General features: G+C 44.1%; 2 protein-coding genes across 2 annotated transcripts; both read right to left on the bottom strand.

Moving 5' to 3' along the window:
* Positions 1–4,217: 4,217 nt before the first annotated feature.
* Positions 4,218–9,165, bottom strand: LOC310744658 (granzyme A-like). The gene is made up of 5 exons (XM_083576301.1): positions 8,764–9,165; positions 7,816–7,960; positions 6,169–6,310; positions 5,407–5,673; positions 4,218–4,424 (listed from the first exon to the last, which is right to left on the bottom strand). The coding sequence occupies exons 1-5, from the start codon at positions 8,822–8,824 to the stop codon at positions 4,266–4,268; spliced, it is 774 nt and encodes a 257-aa protein (XP_083432427.1). The 5' UTR covers positions 8,825–9,165; the 3' UTR covers positions 4,218–4,265.
* Positions 9,166–12,965: 3,800 nt separating this feature from the next.
* Positions 12,966–19,181, bottom strand: LOC310744659 (granzyme A-like). The gene is made up of 5 exons (XM_083576302.1): positions 18,942–19,181; positions 17,524–17,659; positions 16,925–17,066; positions 14,890–15,153; positions 12,966–13,214 (listed from the first exon to the last, which is right to left on the bottom strand). Exons 1-5 carry the CDS (start codon positions 19,000–19,002, stop codon positions 13,053–13,055), a joined length of 765 nt encoding a protein of 254 aa, XP_083432428.1. The 5' UTR covers positions 19,003–19,181; the 3' UTR covers positions 12,966–13,052.
* Positions 19,182–22,117: the final 2,936 nt, after the last annotated feature.

Here is a 22,117-nt window from a genome sequence, read left to right as displayed (position 1 = left end):
GAGTGAAAACTATCTACAGTATCCCCTGCTGGCCCAGGGTGAGAACTTCAGTACATAACAGACACGGCCTAGGGAGGGTCCTAAGAGCCCAGATGTAGAGGGTTGGAGGCAGGGCTAGCCTTAGACATTTTGGCACCTGAGGCAGACCCCAAAATGGTGCCTCCTTCCCTGCTGAGGAAGAAAGGATGAGGAAAGATCTACATCAGGAGTAAGAGAGGAAGAAAGATCTACCTTGGGAACAGCTGCCCCTGTGGATTTTGACACCTGAGGCGGTTGACTCACTTGATCTTATGGGTGGGCTGGCCCTGAATAAAAATCTACATTGGGATCAGCTGCTGCTTTCACCTCACCTGGGTGGCTGGCCCTGGTATTTGGCCCCCGGGACTGAGGTTCACCGCCTCTACTCTCATACACACCAAACTGCCTGAGCACTGTTCTTGCTGGGTCTTCTTCCGAAAGCAGTGCCTGTCCCTTCATAAGCTCCGAGGCAATGAGAGAGGATGCAACCACCCAGCCTTCTGCCCTTACTGACCCTCCTCTTGCCACCCTCGTCTGTCTGCTGTTGCCAGCAGCGCTGTAGCTTTGTCCCCATTGTAGTTGGAGACAGTAGGGCAGTTAAATAATTTTAGGCTCTGGTTTTATATTGCCGTCTCCAGATGCCAAGATGTGGTCTGATAGGGCCCCGTAGTTAGATGGTAATGTTCATTATTGTGAGCCCTTGTGGTCCGTCTGCAGAGTGGGGCCCTAAAGTCCTGGCACCACTTCTGGGAGAGGAGATGGGATGAAGGGACTACTGAAACAATGGTGTGAGAGGCACAGGATTATACCCTCCCTTGCTGTTGCAGTGTTTTAAAGAGGTGAGTCGCCTAGTCTTTAGGGGACGACCCGACAAATACCCAGTCAGCTTTTAAAAAACGAATCAGCAAAGTTTGTCCTGTGTTACAAGTTATGGTGCTGGTTAAAAGACTAGAATCCGTGGCTGAAAAGCTTTTGGTAGCCCTCAGCTATGCTTGCAATAGTTCAGTTACAGGATTATGGTGCTTGCATCTAGAGGACGACTGTTGGGCTGCAGTTCAACATATATTTTACTCAAAAGTAACTTCAACAGAAATCAAATGGGACTTGAAAACCAAGGGCTGTCCTTTTCTCCACCTTCTTCTCGGATTATAATACAGAATTTACAAGCGTTAAGCAAATCTGTACTGTTTTTCTCAAGGGAATATGGCATCTGCAACAAAATGTTGCAGCGTGGAGTGCTCCTGTTCAGGATTCTAGTCAGCCTGGAGACTCCATTTCCACATGGGGCTCGAACCCACAGCTCTGAGATTAAGCGTCTCATGCTCTACTGACGCAGCTACCAAGGAGCTTTTGCTGGATCTGGGAGCAGACAGGAAGCCAGTAGTCTCTTCCTGCTGCCTGTTTTAAAGGTTTCAGGAAGGCTGCGTCCAAGGGAGAATCAAACGGCTTCTGGTGAGCCTGCCTTTCAAGACAAAGCAGGCCTGTGGCTGAGAGATTCCTGAAAAAGCATACCAGTGAGGAATATGTGTTTCTAAGTTGAAAGTTAAGTTCTCATATAAAATTCCCTTCATGAATTTCACATTAGCCTCAAGAAGCATATCATGTGAACTGGGCATTCACAGGGCAGTGGCAATTCCCAATATTAGGATGCCTGGGGAAAGTGTTGCCTTAATCATGGTATTTGCTGCTAATAAAGACTTTTATTTCTCCATTTGTGTTTGTTTGAGTCCACATACTGTTAACTCACACAGTGACTCTCAATGTTAGTTTCGTTTTCTAGTTTGGTTTCTGGTGAGCTCAAATGCAGTGGAAACTTATCTACAGATCTATGTGAAATGAAAACAGTGATCTGTTATCTTTCCCCCCAATTTGGTTGAGTTTCTTCAGGAGTCATGCATGGAGGGGTGAGGCGGTGGCAAAGTCAATGTGGTGCAAACGTGACAGTGAAGTTAATCTGTTGTTTCCTGCAGGTGTATTTTCACTACACCATCATGCCTCCTCCCCTCTCAGTCCCACTAAGCAGCGGCAACTAGGCCAGAAGGATGTTCAGTAAGTGGCACAGTCCCACCATACCATCTGCTACTGAATATAAATATGCCATGCAGGAAATCAGATTTGGCCGCACAGTTGACATCACGGGGCTACTTCAGAGTGAGGGCAATGTCCTTGCTCTGAATTGGCTTTATGATGGTGCCACATAATCAATCAGCTTTGGCTGCATGAGGACATCACAACGCCCCTTGAAGCAAAAAGCACTAACTTTGCTCAGTATAGGTGAACACCAAAATCAGAGGCAGATTTTGGTCTTTCAAATTTCAGCGGCGACCTATGCGAGGCCAAAATTTGCCCCCTGCATCTCACCTTCCACCCTGCTCAATTCACTACGTTATAATTGCGGTGCCCTTCTTACATTATCTTTAGCTCTCTTTGTGTGTAAATGTGGCAGAGAGGTATCCTATCTATCCCCATGCTCTAATTTCTTGCCTAGTCCAAGGAGACCTCTGTATCTCCTGCCTATTAGCTCCTATTGAGGAAATGCCAGCACCTGAACTATTCACTTCTTTTGTCAAGCCCAACACTCTGGCTAGAAATTGACTTACAGTAAGGGCGGGGAACCTGCAACCTTCCAGATGTTGCTGTACTACAACTCCCATAATCCCTGGCCATTGGCCAAGCTGGCTGAGTCTGAAGAGAGTTGGAGTCCACCATATCTGGCCACAAGTTGCTCCCCCTGCCTTAGGGCTAAACCATAGTGGATGTTTCTGTCACAAATCATCATAGCAATCCCATATCAATATATGGTGGTCAACAGATGTATTGTACTTTTGGCAAATTAGACCCTGTTACACATGGTGGATTAGAAAATATCAGTCTTTTATCTCACATATTTATCTTCTGTTAAATGTTTGCCACAAAGGATTTTCCAGGGATCTAAAACATGTGGGGCACTTCATGAGTACAGTGGCTTCCCACTTCAGATGTTTGCCCTCCAACTCATCTAGGCCAAAGATGATGGCAATGGGAGGCAGTGTTTGTGCCTCGTCCCTGTTTTCCCATCCCATTGCATGTTGACTTAACAGTAAAGAAGTTCTGAAGAGCCAGTCCCTTAGTTGACACTCACTGAAGGTCAAAGCAGAGCTCAGTTTTGGAAAGTAACAATAGTCTAAAACATTTTGACAAGCTTCTTTCCAGAGTTAAAAAGGTAAAGGGACCCCTGACCCTTAGGTCCAGTCGTGACCGACTCTGGGGTTGCGGTGCTCATCTCGCTTTATTGGCCTCGCTTTATACAGTTTCTGGGTCATGTGGCCAGCATGACTAAGCCGCTTCTGGCGAACAGAGCAGCGCACGGAAACACTGTTTACCTTCCTGCCGGAGCCGTACCTATTTATCTACTTGCACTTTGATGTGCTTTCGAACTGCTAGGTTGGCAGGAACAGGGACTGAGCAACGGGAGCTTACCCCGTCGCGGGGATTCAAACCGCCGACCTTCTGATTGGCAAGTCCTAGGCTCTGTGGTTTAACCCACAGCGCCACTAGGGATATAAATATGGATCACCTAGAGGCATAAGAAGTCACTTAAATTGTGACTCTCTGAAGTGCTAGGGTGGTAACAACACACCCAGGACCCCCTTCTTCCTTACAGAGAAGAAACTTACCACAGTTAAGTACCAACGTTTGCTTCTCTGATTTGCCCCTTATGAATTTCATATGTTTACAGTAGTCAGGTTAGGAGTGCAGTGGGTGAAGGAGGATAAGCAAACCCTCCTTTTGATTCTGCAAACAATGAGCTTGAACACGTGGATGACATCAAAGGCACAACTCCCATTCATTCAAATCAGGCCCCAAGTTTGCTTCCCATGACTGTGGCTGAATGCTTGATGATGTTGTTGTTGTAATCAGGCTTATGATTTAGGCTGCTAATTTGACTCCAAGCTCAAGGTAATAGGTTGTATGTGGATGGTGAAATTCTCTGGGCCAGAGGCAAGAAAAACTCCTAATTATACAGACAGTAGACTGAAGATTGGAACTAGATTTTAGAAACGGGAGTTCAGATCACAGATCAGCATTTAGATCCCACAGTTGGCTTTGGGTGCTGAGGTATCTGCTTCCCATCTGTTAAATGGGTGTTATAATTCAGCTACAGAGATGAGTAAGATGAGCATAAACTGAATCACCAGCTTCATCAATATGTATAAAGAAAAGCTTCATCAATATGTATAAAAAATGAGTATCATAAAATCATGTGATCAGCTAGTGCCATTGTTCATGACTGTGTCTATCCAGGAGAGGTGGTTGGCTGTGAGTCGAGCATAGACGCCAGGGTATCGGTGACTTTCACATTTTCTAACAAATGAGAGGATTCCAGTTTGTTCCCCATGGCATATTAAAGGACTACCAGAGTCACCCTGAGGAAAAGAAAGGAAAGAAGAGATTGGATGTTACCATTAAGCAGAAGCTGATCTATATACCTCCCCTACGGTCATAGTATTCCAACAACAAATTCAGTTCTGCAATTAGTCATTTTAACAAAATATTTTAATTAAAACAGTGACTGCAATGCAGCACAATACAGTCTATGGCAGGCAAAGGCAGATGGCACACCCTATGAGTCCCAGAGTGTTTACCTGCTACTGACACCAGACTAATAATTATTATTATTATTGATGCTGATGATGCTAATACAATAATATCAAGCAGCATTAATCCAGATTGGTCCTCAGTCCCTAAGTTAACACGCTACATTTTAATAATGACTTCAACCAAGGAAGGATTTTGCCTAGCAAATCGGGATAAAATAAATAAAACTACACAGCTGTAGCTTGATTCCCCAAGTCATACTGGATAAAACACTAAGCATTGTTAAGATTATGAACTGAAATCTTCATCAAAAGCTGCATGCCTTCTTCAGTGTATTCAAAACTTTAAGCAGCTAAAGTTTTACTTCATAAACAGGCAGAGGCTCAATTCTTAATAAGTGAGGGCCATTTCATTTCATTTTACTTAAACTGCTTTACAGACTGATTGATTACAGAAGTTTCTAAGTGGTGATTAATTGGTTTTAATTGCACTTTGAGGCTGTTTCATTCTGTCTTAAGCGACTTCTGGTATCTTACTATAGTAGAGTATTTGTTTGTTTGTTTGTTTGTTTGTTTGTTTGTTTGAAGTGTTAAAGGTGAACATTCCTTCTAAAAATGAATCAAGTGGCTGTACTTCATTCAATGCCTCAGGTTTATTATTTTTTTATTACTGAATATTTTTTTGGGGGGGAAATTTAACTGATTCCTCGGTCGATCAGTTGAAAGGCAAAAAAATCTTCATGGGGGGGGGCAAGCAGCTGTATGATTCCATGAGTGCAGAATTAGTTGAAAGAAACAAAGACTCTCTTACCATACACCTGTCCCCGCCGCCTTTCTTTTCGCCAGCACACAGCATATTCATGGTCAGAGGAGGGTGAGAATTATAGTGGTGCTTGTCACTGCAGACCTTCCTGCTAATGATGGTGACGTTGGCTCCATGCAGTGTATCATATCCGCTTCTTCTATTAATTGTTCCCCACCCAATTACGACACACTGGGTTCCACCCTTGATGTCATCATATGAGTGGGTAAGTGGAATGGTTTTTACAGGTGGAGGGTGGCCTTTTCCTGACTGAAACTGAAGGAATCATAAAAAGGATCTATAGTTGGGATCTATAGACAAGAAGAGGCCACAGATTTCCATGCAATCTACCTTAGGCTTCCTTCTAGCATAATATTAAGTAATAAATAATAATAATAATAATAATAATAATAATAATAATAATATTTCCTTTATGAATCGCTCTCCATGAGGCATCCTGAAACTATATATATATATATATATATATATATATACACCCACCCACACACCCACCCACACACCCACCGTATATACCGTATATACCGTGTTTATGGAAGACAATCTTACTCAGCTATGAGTGATCGCCAAAGAAGAATATATATATCAGCTACATATAAAGAAGTTAAAATAACTGTAAAATGCTTTTGAGGTTTTATTACAATCAAACTGCTTGTAAATTTCGTTAAATGAACACATAAAACAATTGCATATATAAACACACACACACATGCAGTTTAAAACGGCGATAGCACTTACATAACATCGACTTACCTGCAAAAGCATAATGTCATTTTCAAATGTCTTCGGATTAAATCCTGGGTAAGAAAATGTTTTGGTAATGTTAGCCTTGTGTTTTCCGTGCTCCATTTTAGTTCGTGAATAAGCTCCAAAAATCATGTATGTTTCTTCATCCCTGAAAAAGCGAGCCACTGATAAATTCACCACACTGATATTTGATTTTCACCATTCTGAGTGTTTGCATACTCTTCTTTATCCACATATTTATATATTTTGCTGCCTCAGACGGGTGAGCAGTCATTTGAAGCTCATCACATATTCAGTATTAACTCTGCAGCAGCTGCCATTTTATTACCTTGTTCATTCTAATTTGTGACCACTCTTTTATAGTCAGAAAGGGGTTTCAGCACTAATTAAAAGATTGATTAAAAAAACTAATGTTATAAAATGGCGGCTGGCAGAAAGCTTCTGGCAAGTGTGTGCTGAGCTGCAAAAGGTTGACTTGTTTGACAGGTCACTGCCCATGTCAGAATCATGAAGGACTTATACACCTGTGGAGACTATGTTACTCTTCCATTCTTCTGGAAAAAGTTGGATTTGTGGAAAATACATTTATTTGCTTAATTTGTATCTTGTCCTTCCTCCCAAAGGAGCACAGCGCAGAAAACAAGAAGCGATAAAACAATGAAAACATCTTTAAAACAATTCCAGTACAGATGCAGACATGTTGAGAATGACCGGAGAACAGCGTCGTCTGTTGCCTGTGAAAAATGAGTGAATAAAAATGGAAATTCCATACTAAAGGTGGAAACCAACGTAGCACGAAGGAAATTGTTCCATTTCTGCTTGCCCAATGGAATTATCTCTCTTCTCCCCACCAACTCACACTGCTCTGGGGAGTCTTCCAACTGTCTAGAGTGTACCAGCCAAGCATCTCTGGAGAGAACGGAACCAGAATGGAACTGATCTTCTCTCCTCATTGGACATGAGCAGCCACACGTGCACCAGCCAATTTAACTAATGACCTTCGCCCTGTCACTTGTCACCACCCAGTTCATTTCTGCATACATTTTTGATACCCAATGTGTGAGGAGGTTCATATGAGGGTTGGCGCTTCCAGAGATTCTGATACCAACCCAAGTAGAACTTTGGAGGTGACAGTCAACACCTAAATTATACTCAGAAGCCAAGTGGATGCTAGTGAAGATCTTTTTAATACTGCAAAGATATGTTCTAAGCCAGGGGTCAGCAAACTTTTGCAGCATGGGGCCTGTCCACTGTCCCTCAGGCCTTGTGGGGGGCTAGACTATATTTTGGAAAAAGAAGAAGAAGAATGAATTCCTATGCCCCACAAATAACCCAGAGATGCATTTTAAATAAAAGCACACATTCTACTCATGTAAAAACATGCTGGTTCCAGGACCGTTTGCAGGCCGGATTTAGAAGGCGATTGGGCCAGATCCAGCCCCCGGGCCTTAGATTGCCTAAGATTGCAGTTGTTATCCACATTTCAAGCCCACAGTTGGATATCCTTGTTCTCTTACCCTTCTTGAATTTACAAGCTGCTGCTGTAAGCAATGGATGTTATGAAGCAAATATTGCTACCTGACTTGAAAAGGTCCTTGAGAATTGATGCCAGGAAGAGGTTTCTACAAAGCATCAGTATTTCTCCAGACTTACGGAAAACAATGGGCTGCTGTTAACACCCAGTTCTCTTTGATCAAAGTTCCTCCACATGACACGCTATTTCCTTTGATGAGTGCAACCATATATGATCCTAAAGGCTGACCTTCTTCTATCCATTCAACTATATCTTGAGGTTGACCTGTAGGACATAAGTCATTTGATCAGGTTGGATTTGTAAACTGCTTTGAGGTTTTTCCCTCTTACAATCAAATGGTATATATATTTTATGAAATAAGTAAATACAGTGGTACCTCGGGTTAAGTACTTAATTCATTCCAGAGGTCCGTACTTAACCTGAAACTGTTCTTAACTTGAACCACCACTTTAGCTAATGGGGCCACCTGCTGCTGCCGCGCTGCCAGAGCACAATTTCTGTTCTCATCCTGAAGCAAAGTTCTTAACCCGAGGTACTATTTCTGGGTTAGTGGAGTGTGTAACCTGAAGCATATGTAACCTGAAGTGTATGTAACCCGAGGTACCACTGTAAGTAAGTAAGTAAGTAAGTAAATGCAATGTGCTGCAGGCCAGTTCATGAGTTATGGGTGTGTGGGCATAACTCTCACCCTCCAGTTCCCAGGAGTCTGTGAGGAGGGGAATGTGCTTTAAATTTGTATGGTGTGCCTGCAGCCTGAGTGAAACTGAAATTGACAAATGGGTCCATCTTTAGATGTACTTAACATATTCTGTTTCTTTGGCACGGTGGCTAGTTTAGTTCAGAATTCCACATAACTCTAAGAATGTTTTAATACACCCCGCCCTGGCCCACAGCCTCTCCTCTGTCCTGCCGACCACCAAGGCAATTAGGCTAGCAGGGAAAAACTTGCACTAAATTACTTTTTGGCCATGTGGTTGTTCTATATACACCATGCTCTACATATATAGGAGGAGGAGAAGTGGGGTGTGCAGGAGACATATACAGCAGATATAGCAACACTGACTTACCTTTCTGAATTTTGAGGAGGAAAATGGTCATGGAAAAGCACAAAACAAAGACACGCCCCATTGTCTGCGGCCCCCCACAATGAGATGTCTAATATGTATTGAGCATAGGAAGGAAGTGAGATTTCATTTCGTCGTCTCAAGGGCATCCTTTTATAAGCTCGCAAATTTGAAACACCCACAATGAAGCCTCTGGGCTTTCTAGAGAGCTGTTATTTATAGGCATCAGAGAGAGTCTGGGGATCTCAGTATGTATATCAACAGTTATTCAGCTAAGAGGTACAAAGAGAGAGAGAGAAAAAAAATAATCATTGCTATAGCTGTTGCAGTTTTCAGGAAAAAGTACTTTAAAGTTGGCTGAAAACTACAATTCTGGCCAGACTGAAGAAAACACCTACCATTAGCTGGCATGATTATGACATCACCATTCAGTTCCTGATGTATGATGTATGATGAGATAATAGTGCATCATTCTCTGACAAGCATGCTCTGACAGATAACTAGCCCAAATCAATCTGTCTCAGCGACCTCCAGCTGTAAAATGGGACAGGTGTATTCTAGAATATTGTAGGAAATAGTATAAATGCTTACACCTCCTTGTGAGGTGGTCCGAAACAGTTTTGGGATAATAAATTGTGTCTGTGGATAGCCTTAGTTGGGTATCAAGAACAGATAATTATGCAAGAAAGACTGGGAAACACTGCCAAAGCTTTTCTCTGTCCACCTGTACAGAGGGGAGCCCAGCCAGCTGAAGCAACACTTGGCGGGTGCAAACCAGGTGCCCCCACACTGGTAACTCCAGAATGGCATGGCCCGGTGTGCTCTCTGCGAGCACTGTTTCCTCTGACACTAGGAGAGGAGCACCAGGCATCATTGTGCTGTGGGTGCCTATTTTGCGCCCCCTCAAGAATCTGCGCCCAGGGCAATGGCCCCTCTGGCACTCCAACTGTATGCCCCTGAATGGACTCACTACCACCTCTTCCCACAGTTCAGAGATAACCTGCTTTTGTTCCATGTTATAGGGCTTTTTAATGCTCTGTGATGTGGTCTCAGCCATGGCCAGAGCATAGCATAGAGAAGTTGGTTATCCTCAGAGTCCCCTGTGGTTTTAATTTAAAGCAGGTGTAAAAAAAACACACCCTTCAATGTTGAATTCATAAATTACAAAGAAACAAGAAGTTCCGGATTCAGTTTCTGTTACATGCATGAAAGTTGCTGTCACTGCTATATAAAAACCTTTAAATCAGTGGTTCTCAACCTGTGGGTCCCCAGATGTTGTTGGACTACAACTCCCATCATCCCTGAGCTCTGGCCTTGCTAGCTAGGGGTGATGGGAGTTGTAGTGCAACATCTGGGGACCTACAGGTTGAGAAAGGTTGTTTTAAATGGTCATTAAAATGCAGATTGTCAGGAATTTGGCCCCCCAGAGCACACCGGGAGAGTCAGCCTCGGAAACTGAGCTGAGTGAGGAAGAGGTTGACTCTGTAGATGAGAACTGTCTGTTTGATTTTAGAGAGAGCAGCCCAGGGCCCCTCCTCTCCAGGGAAGAAGCGGTTAGCTCCCAAGGGGGGGGGGAAGAGTTGGAAGTCAGCCAAGGCGTTGCTAGGCAACCAGCAGATAAGACGGTGTCGGAGGCTGAGTCTTCTGAGGAAGAGGTAGCTCAGCCCTGCAGTCCTAAAACGAGGAGATTAGAGAAGCTCCGAGAGCAATGGAAGGGAAGGAGACAAAAGGTGGGATTTTGGCGTTCTTCCTGTTGGGGGAGGAAAGATGAGTCAGACTGAGCAACTAAGATTAATGAGAGCAGGCAGAACGCCATGCTCTGGATGTGTCTTTCTTTTAAATAAACTTGTATAAAACTGACGGAGAGCCTTCGTTGCTTATCAGGCTGCTCGCCTGCCAAAGATCATTATACAAATTGTGTCTCATATGTGGCAGGATCGGCCAGAACATAAGGCCAGACATCAGTTGGAAGGAGCAATGAACTGAGAGTGCAGCTTCTGCTCTCTCAGTGAGACAATTAGACCTCCACTAGAACTCTAGGGTGGCAAGCTATGCCTTGCCAAAAAAAAAGTATCATCCCCCAAAAGACAACAACATATGGCAACAGTTTGCCCACATGCTGATTTTTATGTATAGAATAGATGAAACTTTAGAAATTATTACTATAATTTAAATGGGGCTCACTGTGGGCATGCTATTTCCAGGCCTCACCCGCTCGGCAATCTTATGGCACTTTCAACCAGACATGGAGACGACAGTCCTCCAAATGGAGGGTGGCCCTCTGTGAAGTATGACACCTGGCCCACAACCCTGCTAGATGTCTGTGGCCTGGTTCACACATGCAGCTTAGCAAGGGTGCACCCTGAGGTGGTAGGCAAAGTGGGCTGTGTCATTTCAAAATGCTGTTTCTGAATGCTCTTCCTCTGCAAGTAAACCCACAAGCACATTATGAAAGATTCTAGTCAAATCTGCTCGCTCGTGTGCTGCTTCTCTGCTTGCAGAGTATTGATTGTATCAGAGGCACTAGCTTTCAAGGGCAATGGGAGGGGCAAGGTTGTGCATGTGACGTCAGAATGTTGGGAGGAGCTGGGGGCTGAGCCAAACACAGTGGCCGCATGGCTTCAATGGCTGGCAGCTCTTCCTCCGACTCCTCTTGGGGCCGCCTGAAATGATTTGTTGCAGTCTAGTACCTCAGAATTCTGCCGCTGCATCCCCACCTCATTCTGCTGCATGTGAATTTCATATCCTTCAAATTTTCTTAATTGAGAGATGGTCCTAGTACATAACGGGCAAGGATGAATGGCATGCTGGCATCTGATCTGTCTCGAGAGAATGGAGTGTGCCCTTGGGAGGGAAATTGAACCGCTGTGTTAGCAGCACCTAAGTGACCAGGTTGCAAGTCTGGGCAGTGTGTATGGAGGTCCTGGGCTGCCCAAATTCCAAGGGGCCCTCTTGGCCTTGCTGATGTGGTCCAAAAGAAACCAGAGCAATACAAATGGGACCAGCTTGGCTGCAGGAGTTGCCAGAATGAGGAGTTGCCTTATATGAAGGTGCTATCCAACCGTCTTAGGGATGCCGGATTTGTGTAGGGCTTACTCCTTAGCCCACTGGTTTTCAACCAGTGTACCAATGCCCTCAGGGTACCCTGAGGTGCCCAGAATGATGGTCAGGGGTGCCACAGGCAACACTGGCCTCTGTCCCTCTTTCCTTCCCTCCCTCCTTTGATACCCTCTCACATCTCTGCCTCCCAAAGGCTTGCATAGCTGTTTGTTGCAGCAGCCCTGTCTACAAGCTCCCTGGGTGAATGGTGCCTCTGGGGCTGGCCAGGGGGCGCTGGTTGCCAGGAGCTGAGGTGGCTTCGGAGTAAGCAAGCAAGCGGGCGAGGGAGCCCAGCCACCAGTCCACCAGCCCTTGCTGTTGGGAATGGACAGACTCCCACACCCCTGTGAGGCAGTGGGAGGAGGAACCTCCCTTTGGGGCAAGGGGGGCAGCTCAGATACCAGGGAGCGGCAGCAGCGACTGCCTGGAGGACTCCCAAGGAGAGGGGAGAGGAGAGGAGAGGAGACTGAGGAAACACTCCACAAGGGAGGGTGTTCGAAAAAGGGTGAGGGGCTGCCAGCTCTGCAGGCAAGGGGTGACATAACTGGGCTCCTGAGCCCCACAGGGGTGCTGCAGGGAGAATGTAGTTGGTCAAGGAAGACGTGGACTCAAAAAGGTTGAAAACCTCTGCCTTAGCATTTTATTTTCCTGAAAATATCCTGCAAGGCAGTGCAGGCTTAGGACCAGAGTTTTCCTTCTCCCAGATGGGCTACCTGCCCAGGCGGACAAGCCCCATCTGCCCCTCACTTCCCTCTAGACCTCTAGACCACTATAGGTCTTGTCCGTTCAATCTGCCAGAGCCTGTGTTTGCATGCAGGGAAAGTCATAGCTCAACGAGGGTTTGAGATCCATCGGCTACCCTCACCTGGTTTAGCCAGCCAGTTGAAGCCGTTCCTGGGGTCTGGCCACTCTCGCATGCTGAGAGCTTCTAGGAGGTGCAGGTGACTGTTGAGTGCAGGGAGGGGGACCAAAGGTGGACAAACTATCCAAAAGCAGCACAACATGGCCCCCACCAGAGAGACAACCCCTCCCGTAACATCCCATACACCCCGTGGGTGTATGAATGACATGAACGACATACTCATGAAGTAAAGCAGCTAGCAAGGTTTTTTGTTGTTGTTGTTTACATTTGATTTTATTAAAGGCAGATCAACAAGTATCTGGAGAGAGAATCACAAAATCAAACCAACCATCTATAGGTTGCCTCTAATTGTCTTTTGTATCCAGGAGATATGCTTCTTTGTGAGAAGAGTATAGACGCCAGGTTGACGCTTATCACCACATGCTGATTTTCCACCAAAGGATACAATGGCTTTTTGTTCCCTGTTACATATCAAAGGACCACCCGAGTCACCCTGGTGGGAAAAAGAAGAGAGAGCCTTGACAAGACTATTCCTTGTTGCTGATTCATATCTTTCCTTGCTCACACTCTCAAAATGATAGTAAAAGGAGAGTTTTGACAAATTAAACACCTGCATTTCATGATTTCCCTACAGGACAGTCCTTCAACTGTTCTCCCACTATACAGTGGTACCTCTGGTTAAGTACTTAATTCGTTCCGGAGGTCTGTTCTTAACCTGAAACTGTTCTTAACCTGAAGCACCACTTTAGCTAATGGGGCCTCCTGCTGCCGCTGTGCTGCCGGAGCACAATTTCTGTTCTTATCCTGAAGCAAAGTTCTTAACCTGAAGCACTATTTCTGGGTTAGCAGAGTCTGTAACCTGCTTGCTCCGTTCACCAAGTCCCCTACCTTCCCCCATATTAACCCCCTTTCCACCCCAGCTTGCTTTTCACCTCCTCAAACCCATTTCTGAAATCACTTCTCTCTTTTATTCCACAGCCTGGCTTTGCAACCCTGTTTTCACCTTTGCCCCAAGTCCACACTTCCTCCCTGCTCTTTTTCAGCAACCCTCCTGCACATAAATCACTCCCTAACCCTGGTAACCTCCTGCATCTTCCTCCTCCCACACCTTACCAACTACTAAGCAGACTTGTGTGTTTATTTGTGTGTGATGGTAGCTAATCAGGTGCCCATCATAGCTGTAACAAAATCAAGGTCTGATTAGGCATTGGCTTTTCTTTAGTTTATGCTGAAACTCTGCAGAAACATTTTTCTCACACCTTGCCCAGACCTGTTTTTTAAGGGCAGGAAAGGCACTACAAAATAATTGCTGTTTCTCTTTAAACTGCTGTTTCCACCCTAATCTTCATTGGGATATTTTAATAATAATAATAATAATAATAATAATAATAATAATAATAATAATAATAATTTATTTATTTATTATTTATACCCCGCTCATCTGGCTGAGTCTCCCCAGCCACTCTGGGCGGCTCCCAATCAAATGTTAAGAACAATACAGCATTACATATTAAAAACTTCCCTAAACAGGGCTGCCTTCAGATGTCTTTTAAAGATAGGATAGCTGCTTATTTCCTTCACATCTGAAGGGAGTGTGTTCCACAGGGTGGGCGCCACTACCGAGAAGGCCCTCTGTCTGGTTCCCTGTAACCTCATTTCTCGCAATGAGGGAACCGCCAGAAGGCCCTCAGCGCTGGATCTCAGTGTCCAGGCTGAACGATGGGGGTGGAGACGCTCCTTCAGGTATACAGGACCAGGGCCGTTTAAGGCTTTAGAGGTCAGCACCAGCACTTTGAATTGTGCTTGGAAACGTACTGGGAGCCAATGCAGATCTCTCAGGACCGGCGGCTGCTCCCAGTCACCAGTCTAGCTGCCACATTCTGGATTAATTGCAGTTTCTGGGTCACCTTCAAAGGTAGTCCCATGTAGAGCGCATTGCAGTAGTCCAAGCGGGAGATAACCAGAGCATGCACCACTCTGGCGAGACAGTCATTTAATTCCCAATTGGGGGGATTTCACCAAGGAAACACTGTATTTAAAAGTCTTGAGTAAACAGAGCTACAACTTGTTTGAATTATTCCTCCTTATGTGTATTACGCTACTGAATAAGGTGTCAGTCACAAGAGAGTTCATATTTCAGGACAGAAATGGTAAATAAACAAGCTTACCACACACGCATCCTTTCCTCCCTTCTTGTCTCCAGCGCACACCATAGTCATTGTCACAACAGGACGATTATAGCCATCATTGCATTTTTTTCTGTCAATGACGGTGATGTCAACTTCACGCAGGGTATCAGATGGCTTCTTCTGTCTGTTTTGAGTAATTCCCCATCCAGCTACTTGACACTTGGTTCCTGCCTTGAGATCATCGCCCTTTTCGGTAAGCTTAATGGTTCTCACATCTTTGTTAATCTTTGCTGTTCCATTAAGCTTAAAAGAGATGGAAGAGAGAGCGGGGTGTGGGTGTGTGTAGGGAAAACCAACACTTATTATTAGCAGGCAGTGTGGTGTAGTGGTTAGTGTGTCAGATCAAGACAAGGGAGAGCCAGGTTTGAAGCTCCATTCAGCCATGAAACTCTTTGCTGGGACAGTCACCGTTACTCAGCCTAACCTACCTCACTAACAAAACTGCTAAAAATGTGCTGATCTTCATTTTGAAACATTTCACACTACCGTATTTTGTGAGCAACAGTGGGTTAAATAAGTTGAAGTTTAATGAATTTATAAATACACTTTTTAAAAAAAAGAAGTTTTCACAATGTTCTGTGCAGTAACAGAGAACACCAACCAGACTTCACTTTTGAAATAACCAAGCAGCCCATGATAAACTCAGGATGCTATCAGCAATTCAGAACATCATATCGGCAGCTTAGTTTACATCAGGTAATGTAAGGGAGAGTGAGGGGAAATCTTCAGGGTCCTCCTAAAAATACTGATTCCACTAACTCTCTAGTCAGCAGCTAATTTTATGGGGCCCTCCTCAAAATCACTTTGAGGAAGAAAATGGACCAACCCCAATTCCAATGAACTGCTCGCTAATCTGGGTGTGGACAACTTGGTCCTCCAGATGTTGCTGAACCACAACTTCCATCATTCCTTGCCTTTGGCCAGGCTTTCTAGGGCTGATGGGAGTTATAGTTCAGCAAAATCTGGAGGGTCAGAGGTTTCCCACCCTTGTGTTAGTCCCATAGTTATGAATAAGTCACTATACCAGGTGCACTCCATGGTCTCTTGTGACAGTCAGATGCCAACAACAGCACCTTGTATATGCCTCACTCTCTTGTGCAATTGGAGAGTGAACTAATGTTCTTCACTGGGGGGAGATATGGCCCCTCCTGGCCTCCTATTACTGAATCCTACCATAACCCCCTCTGGATGCTGCCAGATCTTCCCTTACAGCCACCCCCTGCTAATTGGATCAGAGGAAATTAGTCATGTTCTACTCCCATTAAAATCAGTGTGGCAGGTTAGCCAGAAAACCTCCCTAGATTCTGCCTCCTGGGCATCTAAGTAGATCTCAGCAGGCTTAACAGCTTACCCAACCCTCTCCCCATCTCTCTGAACATCCAGGCTTATGGTTGGGAGGGGGAGCGTTTCCTATCACCCAGACAATGGCGCTGTTATGCTCAATCTTTATGATTCCTTTTCTCTACCTTACGTCTTTAACTTCACTCCACCAGTGTTACCCCGTTGCCAAGGCAACCGGCATATCACTATCATAGAATTTCATAGAATTGGAAGGACGTCTAGTCCAACCCTGGCTCAGTTCAGAGATCATGCTTGGCCAAGTGTGCGCCTCTTGCAGCAGCTGTGAGGAGTCCACCTATCATGATGTTATCAGTGGGTGTCACTGTCAGCAAACTCCCAAAACTCCTCAGGGAAAAGAAGAAGAAGAGTAGAAGAAGAGTTTGGATTTGATATCCCGCTTTATCACTACCCGAAGGAGTCTCAAAGCGGCTAACATTCTCCTTTTCCCTTCCTCCCCCACAACAAACACTCTGTGAGGTGAGTGAGGCTGAGAGACTTCAAAGAAGTGTGACTGGCCCAAGGTCACCCAGGAGCTGCATGTGGAGGAGCGGAGACGCGAACCCGGTTCACCAGATTACGAGTCTACTGCTCTTAACCACTACACCACACTGGACACAACATGGTTGCTTCCCTTAGCACCTATATTAGAAGTATGTGCCATTTGGAGATATACCTGCAGAAGCATAAGGTCATGTTCTTTTGTCGTCTCATCATAGCATGGGTGAGCAATTTGTCTAGCAACCCAAAATTTCTGCTGGGTATCCTCATGTTTAGTAAATGAATGAGCTCCAAGAACAACTGTGGGACTTTTCTCTCTAAGAAGATAAAGAATATGGATAAGTTAAAGGATGTCCAAAGTTCACTAGCGTATGTCAGTTTCACATATGTTCATTTACAAATCCATTCCCTTTCTGCATCAATCTGCATTTTTATTAAAAACCACAAAAATTTTACCTTTTTGAACTTACTTTGCACAAAATAAACAATTTAATGCACTCTACCCCAATCTGCTCCCCAATGTATTTTATTCTGAAATATGCATTTTTATACACATTTTAACCTTCAATATTCATTTTTATATGCATTTTCCTAGGTTTTCTTGAGCCAAGAACTGTATTGCAAGATTTAGAGATATGTGCAACACCCAAAGGATAGCTGTGCTCTGATATTAAGCTGGTAATTGCAAATCTGCTAGCATCCCTACATGGGCAGTATTAAGTTTGTGAACCACCACCACCAAAAACAGAAACAGAAACATTTCTTGAAACTTACAGACAATGGGCTGCTGTTAACACCCAGTTGGGTTTGATCAACGTTCCTCCACAGATCTGGCGTCCTTTGATTAAGGCCATATAAGGTCTTGAGTGTGGTTTCGATTCTTTCCCTCCAACTATATCTGCACATTGATCTGAGAAAGGGGTGGTGGTGTTAGTCATGCTAATAATCACAATGGGTGGCATACACTGCCGTAATAATAATAATAGTAGAAAAAATAATAGAGGAAAATGAGTAATGAAGGAAAAGAATGTAATTCACTCCAGGAAGCCTGTGTAACTGATGGCCCATCAAACTGAAAAGTGCTCCCTGGCCATGTTATTCTGGTGGCCCAACCAGGTGATTGACAACCTGCCTCCTGTTTCTGCAATTCCAGGCAGTATTAAAACAGGCTTAGCGTGCCCTTGGTGAGCTGCCGTAAGTGGCTGGTGGGCTTGATGGATCTTGTGCTGACCTCCTGCAAAGGATGAAGACAGGTGCATACAGAAAGGCAGAGATTACTGGGTGCTCGCTTTGTGCTCAGCAGACGCTGAGGGTGGTCCCAATTGTTAGATCAGGGGTGGCAAGTCTCAGGCCCAGGGGGTCAAACTCAGCCCTCCAAATCTGGCCCTTTGGACTCTCCCGAAGCCGGACCACCTACTCACTATACTGTGCCTTTATGATCATAGTGTGATCAGAGGCAGTAATACGAGCTGACCGAGATAGATCAGTTGGTAGAGTAGAAGGCTCTTAATCTCAGGGATGTGGGTTCAAGCCCCACCTGATGGGGAAAGATTCCTGCATTGCGGGGGGGGGGGTTGGACTAGATGACCCCTGTGGTCCCTTCTAACTCTACAATTCTACAGTTCTGTGATTCTAAATACTAGCTGCTGGGGATGGGGAAGGTGCTGCCCTTCTGTTTACCCTTCTGATCAGAGACACAATACAGTGGGAGCTGAAGCCATTTACATAGCCATCACACATGAGGCATTTGACAGAGCAGCAATGCTCTCAGAGGGAAGGGTAGCATTTCCCCAGCAGTAAATGCTGCCAGATGAGGTCTGCGATATAGCTCAGCCAAAAAGGTACAGTATCAGGCTCATCTTTCAACTTCAAGTGGACCAAACTGGTGTGCAGGTTCCCTTACTTTGTAAATACTGAAAGGAGCACACATGTTGTAAATCAATTGCCAGTTGCTTTAAATGGTTTTAATATTGCATTTTTAAATTGTTGCAACCCACCCTGGGACCTGATGATGAAGGGTGTGCAAGAAATCCAACTAATATATTTTAAGCTATTGAATAAATGATTGAACAAAAACAAGATTGCTTTGCTTAACCACTTGATTGCATTACATTGCAATCCCTCTCTCTCTCTCTCTCTCTCTCTCTCTCTCTCTCTCTCTCTCTCTCTCTCTCATATAATGGGACACTTACCTCTTGGAATCCCGAAGAGAAAAATGGCACTGAAGAACCACAAGTCAAAGAAAACACCCATTGTTGCTGCTTTGTGTTCCCCCACATCAAAGTATCTGGTATATATACACAGTGAGGTTTTCTTCTTCTTTCTCTTTATAGATGTTCATTTAGAAACTGAAACACCCACAATGTGACCTCAGAAACGTGTCAGTCATTTCCAGGCAAGAAAAGTTTGTGTCATTTAATGAACCAACATGACCAATGAATTGGGGAGGGAATGAGAGACAGGCTTACCCTGTGTTCTCAGGAGTGCTTTACTGATATTTCCTACCATACCTGAGGTTGCTGTGTAAAACTGGGTGACGACTATTGAACCTAGTGGAATGTTTTGGGTAGGCAATTGCTTCCTGCTGAGTCAAAAGAAGGTTTGAGAGAGAACGGACTTCCACAGACTTCTTCTGTGGAAAGGAGCTTATAACCTATAATATTACTGTGATAAATGAGTAGATGATAATGTTAGTTCCATATTTGTGAGAAATTGACCTTTTATTGTGGAAGCATCTGACCTCTGGAACTCCCTGCCTATTGATATGAGAAAGGCACCTTAGTATTTTTGACACCTACTAGAAAACTTTTTCATTTATCGTTTATTTTTTTGTAGGCAAGCCTATCCAGACACATAGTTTTATTACATATATTTGCTTTTAAGATCTGTTGACGGGGTGAGCTCTGGTTGCTCGGTCCCTGCTCCTGCCAACCTAGCAGTTTGAAAGCCTGTCAAGTGCAAGTAGATAAATAGGTACCACTCCAGCGGGAAGATAAACAGCATTTCTGTGTGCTGCTCTGGTTCGCCAGAAGCAGCTTAGTCATGCTGGCCACATGACCTGGAAGCTGTCTGCAGACAACCGCCGGCTCCCTCGGCCTATAGAGCAAGAGGAGTGCCGCAACCCCAGAGTCATCCACGACTGGACCTAATGGTCAGGGGTCCCTTTACCTTTACTATCCAGACATGTAGTTTTATTACATATATTTGCTTTTAAGATATGTCGATTTGATCTATATTTTGATAATGTATCTACTGTTTTTAAAGCCTTATTGCTGTTCATTTTAAACATTTGATACCATTTGATATTGCAGGTAAAGATCTGGCCTATTGGACCAATGAGGCTTCCCACCCCCATATATGGCTTGCTTCTTTCTCAGTGTCCTTAGTGGGGGGGGGGTCAGGTAAACCTCCGCCCATATCTAAAGGATGCATGAGGCAACATGGGCTACTCAGGCAGGAGCTGCCACTCATATCTCTGCCAGTGAAAAAAAGACAGTCACGGAACCAAGAAATTACACAAAACAAAAGAATTGCCGTTAAAATCCCTGGAACGAGAAGTAATCGACTATAGAATTAAATTAAATAACAAAAATCAAAAAAATTAAGGAAAAATTAACCTGGAATTAACAAAGACTTAAGGAGATGCCGGCTACAAAACTCGTTTTACTGAACTAATCAGTTTCCTCAGAAGGAAATAAAGAAATTATAAACCTTAAATGATTTTAAGTGATATCAAACAAACTCAAGAGCAGGGCTGAAACGCTTCCTTGAGTTTACAAAAAAGGTATAAGAGCCTCAATGACAAGTTTTAAACATAGCCCTATTTAAAAGAACATTATAAACCTTAAATGATTTTAAATGATTTCCAGCAAACTCAAGAGCAGGGCTGAAACGCTTCCCTGAGTTTACAAAAAAGGTATGAAAACCTCAATGACAAGTTTTAAACATAGCCCTATTTAAGAGAATCAAGCGGTAGTAACAAGAAATTGAGGACTCGGTTGTAAAAACTCTAGTATTGCTTTTACAAAACGGTTTTAAGAAAAACTTACAAAGGAATACGAGATACCGGTAAGTTGTTTAGGTTTCAAACAAACTCAAAAACAGGGCAGAAACTCAAAAACAGGGCTGAAGCGCTCCTGACCGCTGATGTTAAAGACTCATATCTCTGCCGGCTGCACATTTGGCAGGATTGAGAAGGGACTCTGTGCAGATCTCAGCACAAGTGCATAAACTCCCTCCACACAAAAATTTGTGTGCTATTTGATTCATCCACATGAAAATAAATGCCTTTGAAACACTATAGGCACCATGTGCCAATGAGCCAAAGAGGCAGCAGCAACTGAGATGGTGGAGAAAGATGCTCCTCAGAGCCTTCTGTGAAGTTTACCTTTTCCCCACAGAAGTCCTAATATTTCTTATGTCCACCAGAGGGCTCTCAAACTCACATATACTATATATTACCTTTAGTAATTTGTCTCTGGATGAATGATTTGTTTCACCCTGCTAAAAAGCCTTGGTTTGCATAGGAACTGAACATAAAATACAATATGGGGGGGGGGGGTAGTCAGGAGGGCTTCTCTATATGATTGCAGTGTATAATAGGGTTGCCATATTTTTAAAGGGGGAAAGTTGTTGAGGCGTTTGTGGTTTTTTTTTTGCAAAGTTGTTCAGCTTTTTGAGGTATTTTAAAGAGAATTAGCCAAAATATAGATTTCCGACATGGACTGTGGTATGTCCAGATTTCCCCCAGACATTTCAGCGATTTTCACCCAGACACTGTTTCTATGTCTATCCATATTGTCCATAGTATTTGTTACATTACAAGTGAGATTAAAATCCTGCTAATGTTTTCATCTGCTTACAGTGGTCTCCTAAATAAATTATAAACTTTTCCCATTCTTTCTTGAATTTCTTGTCTTCTTGGTCTCTGAGTTTTCCAGTCAGTTTTGCCATTTCAGCGTAGTCTAACCGCTTAGTTTGCCATTCCTCTCTGGTAGGGACTCTTTTTTCTTTCCATCTCTGGGCTAGTAGCATCCCTAAGAAGCACCATTTCATCACCACTGTATGAAATTAAATTGGGCTGGTTGTTGGTAATTTATTGATAAACAGTTGTTTATTAATGTTGATATGTGATATGACGTGGGTGGCGCTGTGGGTTAAACCTCTGAGCCTAGGACTTGCCGATCAGAAGGTCAGCGGTTCGAATCCCCGCGACGGGGTGAGCTCCCGTTTCTCGGTCCCTGCTCCTGCCAACCTAGCAGTTTGAAAGCACGTCAAAGTGCAAGTAGATAAATAGGTACCACTCTGGCGGGAAGGTAAATGGCATTTCCGTGTGCTGCTCTGGTTCTCCAGAAGTGGCTTAGTCATG

This window comes from Podarcis filfolensis (assembly GCF_964270895.1).
Source record: "Podarcis filfolensis genome assembly, chromosome: 11".
NCBI classification, from domain to species: domain Eukaryota; kingdom Metazoa; phylum Chordata; class Lepidosauria; order Squamata; family Lacertidae; genus Podarcis; species Podarcis filfolensis.
Note: the sequence above shows the minus strand (reverse complement) of the source record. Positions and strands in the feature narration are given on the sequence as shown.

Coding starts and splice junctions, on each gene's coding strand:
- LOC310744658 (XM_083576301.1), bottom strand. CDS start 8,824: ATGGGGCGTGTCTTTGTTTTGTGCTTTTCCATGACCATTTTCCTCCTC. Junction 6,311..7,815: donor ACAGCAGCCCATTGTTTTCC/GTAAGTCTGGAG, acceptor TCGCTTTTTCAG/GGATGAAGAAACATACATGA. Junction 5,674..6,168: donor ATGACATTATGCTTTTGCAG/GTAAGTCGATGT, acceptor TGATTCCTTCAG/TTTCAGTCAGGAAAAGGCCA.
- LOC310744659 (XM_083576302.1), bottom strand. CDS start 19,002: ATGGGTGTTTTCTTTGACTTGTGGTTCTTCAGTGCCATTTTTCTCTTC. Junction 17,067..17,523: donor TTAACAGCAGCCCATTGTCT/GTAAGTTTCAAG, acceptor TTATCTTCTTAG/AGAGAAAAGTCCCACAGTTG. Junction 15,154..16,924: donor ATGACCTTATGCTTCTGCAG/GTATATCTCCAA, acceptor ATCTCTTTTAAG/CTTAATGGAACAGCAAAGAT.